This window comes from Astatotilapia calliptera, chromosome 18 (assembly GCF_964374335.1).
Source record: "Astatotilapia calliptera chromosome 18, fAstCal68.1, whole genome shotgun sequence".
Classification (NCBI taxonomy): Eukaryota; Metazoa; Chordata; class Actinopteri; order Cichliformes; family Cichlidae; genus Astatotilapia; species Astatotilapia calliptera.
Window position 1 is genome coordinate 35,897,083 of NC_137439.1, and position 10,256 is coordinate 35,907,338.

Consider the following 10,256-nt stretch of genomic DNA (forward strand, 5'->3'; position numbering starts at 1 on the left):
GGTATCTTTGCAAGATGGCAGCTGTCGAGCTAGCACTTGAAGAGAGAGTCTCCCTTCTCTATGTACTGTGGAGAGCAGAGCAGCAGCGTAAAAGACGTCCTCGCCGTACCTGGGTCCATCAGGTCCTCCAGAGGCATGAGCAGTTTGGTGAGTTTCACCATTTGCTCCAGGAGCTGTGCCTGGATGACGGCCGATTCCAGCGCTATCACCGTCGGCCAGTTTGAGGACCTGCTTCCCCTCGTCGGTCCCAGCATCGCCCGCCTAGACACCAATTACAGGCGCTCAATCCCACCTGCAGAGCGCCTGTCCATCTGCCTGAGGTTAGTAAAAGTATTTAATACGGTAGTCCTTTATTGATACCTGTGCTAATATGCTAAACCATCCATTTATACACTGCTAACATGGATGTGCAATGCTAACAGTGAATGCTGTCGGTGTTTACTGATAGCAAACTGTGGTACAGAGACGACTGTTTATAATATTTCTAGCGATACTCAGAAGGTCTCATCAAGTCCCGATTTAATTCGATTTATGCTGTTATCAGTGTTTGCGATGATAGCATGGCTGTGGTGTCACATCAATGTATGCGCTCGGTGTTTGCTGATATCAAACTGTAGCATTAGGACCACTGAGTTAACCTTTGTAGTGATACTCACTCCTTTTTATTTAGACCTGGTTTAATTCTGGGATAGTTGAATATTTGTATATAATCCCTGCAGCTGTCAGACTCTATAGCAGGGGTCACAGCCTTTATTAAAACACAGTTAGATAAAACTGAACAGTTTGGTTCATCTCTAGTTACATGGTTCTATCTTGATAAGCTGTTTTATCACAGATTAATTTTTCAAAAATATTAATGATTTAAGCAAGGAAAGGGCTACATGTCAACATACAACTCTTTATTTCTATTAATGTCTTACTTCATTCCTACCTGATTGACATGTTTAGGAATTATGAGTGATTGGCTCACTGTAGTTGTGAAAGTTGCTACCAATCAAATTATGATATGTTAAAGTTAAAACAAAACACAACTGTTTTAGATATTATCTAATATACATTTTGTAATTATCCTTATAATTACAAAATGTTTTATGTAAGATTCATGTTTTGTAATTTAAATCTGACATCACAAAAGTATTTTGGAATTTGAATAATGTATTTTGTAACTGCAGTACACATAATACTGATTTTGAACAATTTTGTCCAGGTTCCTTGTCACCGGGGACTCCTTCAGGACCATCGCGTTCAGTTTCAGAGTCGGTGTGTCCACGGTGAGCCAGATCACCCCCCAGGCAGCGACGGCCATCTGGGACTGTCTAGTGGACGACTTCATGGCTGTGCCTTCACCTGGAGACTGGCGGTCCATCACAGAGGGATTCCAGGAGCGCTGGAACTTCCCTCTGTGCTGTGCAGCTCTGGATGGGAAGCACGTCCAGACAAAGGCACCCCACATATCATATAGGAGACACACACATTGATATACACTAAATATTTATTTCATTTATTTTTTGTGGTGCCCAAATTTATGCACCTGCTTGATTTTGTTTAAACAATTATTGCACACTTTTTGTAAATCCAGTAAACTTCTTTTCACTTCTCAAATATCACTGTGTGTGTCTCCTGTATGATATTTAACTGACATTTTTTATTGTAACAACCAACGATTTATACAGGAAAATAATGTCTATTAACAAGGTTGCCCAAACTTTTGCATCCCACTGTATCAGTATATTTTGTCATTAGTATATAATATGAAATAAATTCTACATGTGTCAAGTCGTGTGCCAACATTTGCTGTGTAGTAGAACTGAGACATTAGTCATTATAAAAATATATTTGAAATAATATTAAAATTCTCAAACAGAAAAACATTAAACATAAATATATAAAATATAAGAATTTACAGAGAGACAGGAATAAAAAGGACCAGCTGCTCTCCAGAGCAGGAACAAGGCTGAGGAGGAAATGCTCCATTGGAGACTGGTGTGGCCTCTTCAGGGACTCCAGGATGGCCAGCTCCACCGCCGATGGACCGTCCTGGGACCCGTCCCTCAGCTGCCTTGGAGCCGTCCTCCCCTGTGGGCCTGTAAAACAGCACAAAACACAAAGAAATGAGAAGGCTGCTACTAGATTTTAATTTCAACATCGAAAAAAACAAAAACAGGATATAATCAGATTGGTTGTAGATATTTAGTAAAGGTGATCACAAGGCAATCCCACCGACTAAAAAGGTATCAGTGCTTGCTGTACATATCTGTGGGTGCAGCAGCAGGAGCTCAGGGACTGGGGATGCTCTGCTGCAGAATCAGTTGGCTCTATTAAACATCCGCTCTCTCACTGGTAAGGGACATCTCGTCCATGATCTCCTCTGTGATCGTAAGTTGGACTTTCTTTGTTTAACTGAAACATGGCAACTGCCTAATGACTTTGTTTCTCTCAACGACTCCACTCCATCTGAGTTTGTTTACACCTGTCAACCTCGCATCTCGGGGAGGGGCGGAGGTCTCGCGATAATTCACCGAAGGCACTGGAAAGTGCTCCCTGTCTCTGCCCCTCCCTCCCATTCATTTGAATACACTGCACTACAGCTCCCTGGATCTACCCCCACCATCATATGTACTGTTTATCGGCCACCTAAGCCAAACAAGGAGTTTTTAAATGAATTTTCTGCTCTTCTCACTCATTTCTCTGTACTTTCTCCAAATCTGATCATTGCTGGTGACTTCAATATTCATATGGACAATAATAAAATCCCTCTTTCCAGAGATTTTACCTCCTGCCTGGAAAGTTTTGGGCTTCTACAGTACATAAAATTTCCTACCCATTCTAATGGTCATATCCTGGATTTGGTCTGTTGTTCTGGCATTACCCCCACCCATTGTAAAGCCACATTGTTTCCCCAGTCTGATCATATGTTTATTTCTTTTGATGCAAACATAACTGCTTCCAAAACCTGTATCTCTCGTAATATCACTTTTAGGAAAATTAGTAATATCAACCCAGCTGTTTTTTCATCTGCCGTCCACGACCTTCCATCTATCCACTGCTCCTCAACCCCTCATGAACTCGTTTGTCATTATAATGTCAACCTTCATAACCTTCTTAACATATTTGCTCCCCTTAAACATCGAACTGTCTCATTTTCCCGTTCAGCTCCATGGTTTACCTCCGACCTGCGTCACCTTAAAGCTAAAGGACGCCAACTCGAACGTCTATTCAAGAAAACCGGACTTACTGTACATAAAGAAATGCACAATGATCATGTTTTGTTCTATAAGGACTGCATTGCCTCAGCCAAATCTGCTTACTACTCTGGTTTAATTAGTTCTAATGAAGGTAACTCCAGGTCCCTCTATTCATTGTTCAGTAAAATTACAAAACCTCCAGACACATTGCCCCCCCACATGTATTCTGTTGATTTTTGCAATTCTCTTATCTCTTTTTTCACTTGTAAAATCTCAGACATTCACCGTCAACTTAACTCCTTAGGAGCTCCTGACTCTGAAGTAGACTTCCTGGTTCCCCCACTGTCTTCCTGTCAGCTATTTTCAAGCTTTACTCTTCCCTCCATAACTGATGTATCTAATCTCATTAAAAAATCTAAGCCATCCACCTGTCAACTTGACCCTCTCCCTACTGTGTTAGTTAAAGCCTGTCTTCCCTCTTTAGCTCCTCTCATAACCAATATTATTCATTCCTCCCTGAACACTGGGATTGTTCCTGAAGCACTGAAAAAGGCTTCTGTTATTCCAACTCTCAAAAAGCCTGGTGCAGACCCCAATAACTTTGATAATCTTCGCCCTATATCAAATCTCCCCTTTATTTCAAAAATTCTTGAAAAAGTTGTCGCCGCCCAGCTTCATTCACATCTCAATGACCATAATGTCTGCGCTAACGGCTGCAGACAGGAAGATACTGCCAGCACCGGAAACGTGCTCGTCATCTCCGAGCATGAAGTAAGGAGAGCCTTCAAGAGAGTGAACACCAGGAAAGCAGCAGGACCAGACGGCATCCCAGGTCGTATCCTCAGAGACTGCGCATACCAGCTAGCTCCTGTGTTCACTGAGATATTCAACATCTCTTTATCTCAGTCGGTGATCCCCACATGCTTCAAAGAGTCCATCATTGTTCCTGTCCCGAAGAAACCCCACCCTGCTTCTCTCAATGACTATCGCCCTGTAGCCCTCACCTCAGTAGTGATGAAGTGCTTTGAACGCCTGGTCAGAGACTTCATCATTTCTTCACTACCAGACACACTGGACCCACTACAGTTCGCTTACCGTCCAAATCGTTCCACAGACGATGCCATCTCTCATCTCCTCCACACATCACTCACTCACTTGGACACTAGAAGGGGGAATTATGTTAAAATGCTCTTCATAGACTACAGCTCTGCATTTAACACCATAATTCCCTCCACACTCACCACCAAGCTGGAGCATCTGGGACTCAGCTCATCTATGTGTCAGTGGATCTCCAACTTCCTAACTGGCAGACCACAGGCAGTAAGGATGGGCGGACATGTCTCAGCCTCCACCACTCTCAGCACTGGAGCCCCCCAGGGGTGTGTTCTGAGCCCCCTGCTGTACTCTTTGTACACATATGACTGTGTGGCCACTACCAGCTCCACCACCATCATCAAGTTTGCTGACGACACCGTCGTGGTGGGCCTGATCTCTGATAACAACGAGACGGCCTACCTGAAGGAGATTAGGAATCTGGAGAACTGGTGCCAGAGGAACAACCTCCTTCTAAACATCAGTAAGACAAAGGAGCTGATAGTGGACTTCAGCACTAAGCAGGAGAGGAACTACCAGACCCCCGTCATCAACGAGTGCCCAGTGGAGAGAGTGGACAGCTTCAAATACCTCGGAGTTCACATCACGCAGGACCTGTCATGGTCCTGTCACATCAACACCGTGGTGAAAAAGGCCCGACAGCGTCTCTACCACCTCAGACGCTTGAGAGACTTCCAACTGCCCTCCAAGGTGCTCAGGAACTTTTACTCGTGCACCATAGAGAGCATCCTGACGGGAAACATCTTAACCTGGTTCGGGAACAGCACCATGCAGGACAGACGAGCTCTACAGAGGGTTGTGCGGTCAGCTGAGCGCACCATCCGCTCCGAGCTCCCTGACCTGCACTCAATCTACAGCAGGCGGTGCTGGACCAAGGCCAGGAAGATCGTGAAGGACCTCAGCCATCCCAACAACAGACTGTTCTCTCTGTTGAGGTCAGGAAAGCGATTCCGCTCCCTGAAGACCAACACAGAGAGACTGAGGAGGAGCTTCTTCCCGCAGGCGATACGGTCTCTCAATCACACCACCACACAGTACTGACCCACACATATGGTTCTTACACACACACACTGGACTTTCTGGACTTTGGTTTTGCACAACACTGGTCACTATATTCTTCATTTCCGGTTAATACTTGTACAGCTGCTGTTATTGTGTATATATTTATTTATATTTCTTCATACATTCTTATATAGTTCTATATTGTGTATTTTGTTGTACAGTTATTTTATTTTCAACTTTAATTTATATATTTTATCTTATTCTTCCCAGTTAAATTTACCCTTCATTCTAATTTGTGTTGTACAGTTATTTCATTTTTAACCTTAATTTATATTTTATTCCTTCCTAGTTAAATTTACCCTTTTTAATTTTTCATATTTATTTCCTATCTTATTCATAGCCTTTTCCTTTTTTGTTTTCTTTAGGTCACGAGCAGTTGTCCAAGCATTTCACTACATATCGTACTGTGTATGACTGTGTACGTGACAAATAAAAATTTGAATTTGAATTTTGAATTTTGAACAATTTCAATCTGGTTTCCGCCCCAATCATAGCACAGAAACTGCTCTGTTAAGGATTACCAATGACCTTCTGATGGCAGCTGACTCTGGTCTCCTATCCATTCTCATCCTTCTTGATCTTAGTGCGGCGTTTGATACCATTTCTCACAATATTCTCCTGAACCGGTGAGCTTCCATTGGTATTAGTCATACCCCACTTACCTGGTTCACCTCCTATCTCTCAGACCGCACTCAGTTTATCCAACTTAAATCCCATTCTTCAGCTCTCTATCCTGTTTCTGCTGGTGTGCCCCAGGGTTCAGTATTGGGGCCTCTTTCATTCATTATTTATATGCTTCCTCTTGGTTATATATTCCGAAAATATAATATAAATTTTCACTGTTATGCCGATGACACCCAGCTCTACCTTTCTTCTAAACCCAATTCATCCCTCCCACCTACCTCCCTCTCAGACTGTCTTATTGAGATTAGATCCTGGTTCTCCTCCAATTTCCTCAAACTTAACAGTAATAAAACTGAAGTTTTACTTGTTGGTTCACCATCTATCTTAACCAAATCCCACAGCTTTTCCATTAACGTTGAAAATTCTCCCACCCTTCCCTCCCCTCAGGTTAAGAGTTTGGGTGTCATACTTGATAATACTCTTTCATTCCAGTCTCACATTAATTACATAACACGGTCTGCTTACTTCCATTTACGTAATATTCACCGACTCCGTCCCTTCCTTACTCCCCATGCTGCTGCCATCCTTGTCCATAGTCTTATTACATCCCGTATTGATTACTGTAATTCCCTCCTATTTGGTCTCCCTAAAAAGTCCCTTCATAAACTTCAACATCTTCAAAATTCTGCAGCTCGGGTCATAACTTGCACTCCGTTAAGTGCTCATATTACCCCAGTTCTTCAGCAGCTTCACTGGTTGCCCGTAGAAGCCAGGATAAATTTTAAAATCTTACTTCTTGCATACAAGTGTATCCATAAATCTGCTCCTTCATATTTGTGTGAGCTGCTCCATATCACCACTGTCTCCCGCACTCTCAGATCATCATCTGCTATTCATCTTACTGTTCCGTCCTCACACCTTATTACTATGGGGAGCAGAGCTTTCAGTCGCTCTGCTCCTCGGCTCTGGAACTCTCTTCCTCCTGCACTAAGAAATATTGACTCCCTCTCCGTATTTAAGACACAGCTCAAAACACATCTGTTTAAACTGGCTTATTCGCTTTAATGCTGATTTTATCTGTTGTCACGCTCTGTTTTGTAATTTTAACTTATTTTATGTATTTTATGACTATTGTTCCTTTTATTAATTGTGTTTTTTGTAAGGTGACCTTGGGTTTCTGAAAGGCGCCCTCAAATAAAATGTATTATTATTATTATTATTATTATTATTATTATTATTATTATTATTATTATTATTATCAATACAGTATTAAATGTTAACAGGTTGAATATAATAATCGTAGAGTAGACAGTGGTCCCTCATTTATTGCAGCAGGGGTTCTCAGAATAACTAGCCCCTGGTCACGCATTTTATACACTGTTTTTCCCACACACATGAACATTGGTCACAGTTCTCACAATTGATTCTCAAAGTGCAAACCTTTGTAGATTGCAAAACATAAAAGTATTATTATGCCGCGTTTTGTCTTCATCTGCCCGCCACTTTCGTGCGCCTTTTCCCCTCGCGGTGCAGGTGTCTATTTCCGAATGAGGGTCATAGTTATGGGTGTTTTTGTGCTGTTTTTTCTATTGGACGTGATGGTTATCAAAACCAAACGTGATAAATTAGGCAAGCGCAGGAGACACAGCACGGAGGAGATTTGGCAATCACAGGCTGCAGAATGCAATGCTGTACTGTGCAATAAAAAAATCAGCAAAAAAGCGAAGCAGTGACGGATGAACAGCGGGACCACTGTGTGCTGTTTATTAATAAACAATAAAATATATTCCTAAATGACAACATGCATAGAAGCAGAACGGTATTTGTACGTCAGTGGGAAAATAGCGGTGGCTTGCTAGCTTTTGTGCGGCTTCCCCGGGTCAGTAAAAACTTTCAAAAGAGAAATGAATGAACTTACCAGGTTGCCCGATCTCTTCACATATCTTCCTCCAAGCTCGGTCCTTTTTATTCCTGTCTCGGTACTGAAAGCAGCTGGTGTCGTACAGCTCCAAGTTGTTTGCTACCGCATTGATTAGCCTTCCCCTCCATCGAAGTATCCGGTTGTTCAGTCTGACGTCACTAGCCGTGTCTGGGTCTAAACTCCGCTGCAGGTCCATATATCAAACGATCACTGTGGCATTACTGAGAGTTGAAAAACTGTCTAAAGTCTTTCATCTTTAATAAAATGATCAGCGTTCTGCTCTACCAGGTGTAACAATTGAGTTTAACATCCAGGCATCCATGAAAACGGAATTTATGACATTTAACGCAGTTAGAAGTTAGCAGGGAGTTAGCTCGCTAGCTTCTATCTAAATACAATATAGCATGTCCTGACTGCGGGGTTTTGGAAACAAATTCAAACGTACAGCTCTGTTATCACTTCCAACATAAATGAAGACAGAAAACTAAACAGCAGTGACGTTTGTAGGGTTACTGAAGTTGGGCTAGCTGGTATATAATGATGTGCTACGTGACCGCTAGCGACACAGCTATGTTAGCATAATATAAACAAGCTAACTTTTTTTCCACTCGATAAAAGTTAACGTGAGTGTTCTCTAGGGATGGGTATCGTTTAGGTTTTATCCGATACCGGTGCCAAATCGGTACTTTTGAAACGGTGCCGGTGCTTAAACGGTGCTCGAACCGGTGCTTAAAGAATGGAGAACACAAAATTGGTCCAAAAACCTCTCATGTTCAGCTGGTTTTTTTTGTAAAAAGATAACAATGTGTGCCTTTTCTGCAGCTATGTGGCATATATGGCATCACTCTTGGCTGGAAGCAGTGCTTAAACAATGGAAAAAACACAAACTTTGTCCAAAACCTCTCATGTTTAGCTGTTTCCCACTTTTTCTTTGGTCATTTTAGCCTTTTTGGCCAGGGTGAAGGGAGTATCTGCCATCAAACAAGAAGACAGCCGCATGTAGCTATGATGATGTTTGCTAGTTCACCTTACATGCATTAATATAATAACATGGTTAGCCTACTCAACGTAAATTACACACGAACAACATGAAGCTACTCATGCAGAGAAGAATGGCTGCTGCTGCCATCATCATCCATCATCATTTCTGCTACACTGGCAGGGCTAGGGGTCAGGACTCTATTCTTCGGGTTTTTGGGGGATGTTGCTCCGGGTCCGATAACTGGCAACCCACCCGACGTGCACGGTGTGAGGTCTCGCAGCAAGCTATCAAATACGGCGCATTTCTCGGCTTTTAAAAAAAACGCTATGCGTCGCCAGCTGTTTAATCGGATTCTTGGTGTTACCTCCTTTGACAGTATCACAGTATCAGCTTAAAGCACTTGTTGCTGCTGAGTTTGCATATTTTGCTGTGAAGTACAGCCAGACTTTTGACCGCTTCGCCTTGGACATTTTTAATCTGTAGCTCTGCTCTAACAGAACGTACGTACCTGGCCCCGCCTACTATCCTCGGAAACATAAAATGATTGGCTAGAAGTGTATCACAGCTCAGGAAAAAAAAGCACCGAAATAAAGCACCGAAATGTGCGCTGCTTTTCGGTCTGGTTACTACCGTTTATGTCAGAACCGGTGCCATGACACCGGTACCCATCCCTAGTGTTCTGGTGGTCAGAAACAAATGTAATCGCATGGCAGGATGCTGTAAAAGGACCAAACTTCAGCCAGGAGAACAACTGAGATAATCCATCCACAATACGAGGTTAGTCATTAATATACTGCTGCATGGGCTGGGCTGTAGTTACATCCTAAGGTTTTAAAAACTGAGCTTAAATAAATGATTAGTGGTAATAAAAGCCGAGGGAGGTCAACAGGGATCACTGACTGTTTTAGGAGCTTTTTGAGATCAAATAGAAGAAAATACAAAACATTAAACATGTTAACAACACAAAAACCATATTAAACGCAGACTACTTTAGACCCGGAAGTAGGATTCATCACGTCATCACTGAACAACCGGATTAAAGGCTTTGGCTGGATCTGCCCCTTTGACCTAGGTCACAGCCACGTCACCAGGCTCCTGATTGGTTGTCGCGGCGCGATTTGATGCTGGAGTTCAGCTTTTTCCAACTCGAGCGGTAGACGCGAAACGCGCGTATGCACAAAATGCAACACAAAAACTCATGCGCGTGGTTTTATTCGCGAGTCAAACGCACCAGACGCGCTACACTGACGCGCGTTTCACGCGTTTTGGCGTTTTCGCGACGCAAATCTGCTTCCGAATTTTCGCGGGACCCGCAATCGCGTGTCATCGCGCCTTTCCATTGACTTTACATGTAAACCTGACGCTCGAT

The 10,256-nt window shown here is 42.8% G+C and overlaps 1 protein-coding gene across 1 annotated transcript; it reads left to right on the forward strand.

Annotated features, from left to right (window-relative positions):
- On the forward strand, nucleotides 1-1,721 carry LOC145422034 (uncharacterized). Its single transcript, XM_080293236.1, has 2 exons — nucleotides 1-320; nucleotides 1,208-1,721. Exons 1-2 carry the CDS (start codon nucleotides 61-63, stop codon nucleotides 1,476-1,478), a joined length of 531 nt encoding a protein of 176 aa, XP_080149362.1. The 5' UTR covers nucleotides 1-60; the 3' UTR covers nucleotides 1,479-1,721.
- The last annotated feature ends 8,535 nt before the right edge of the window (nucleotides 1,722-10,256 follow it).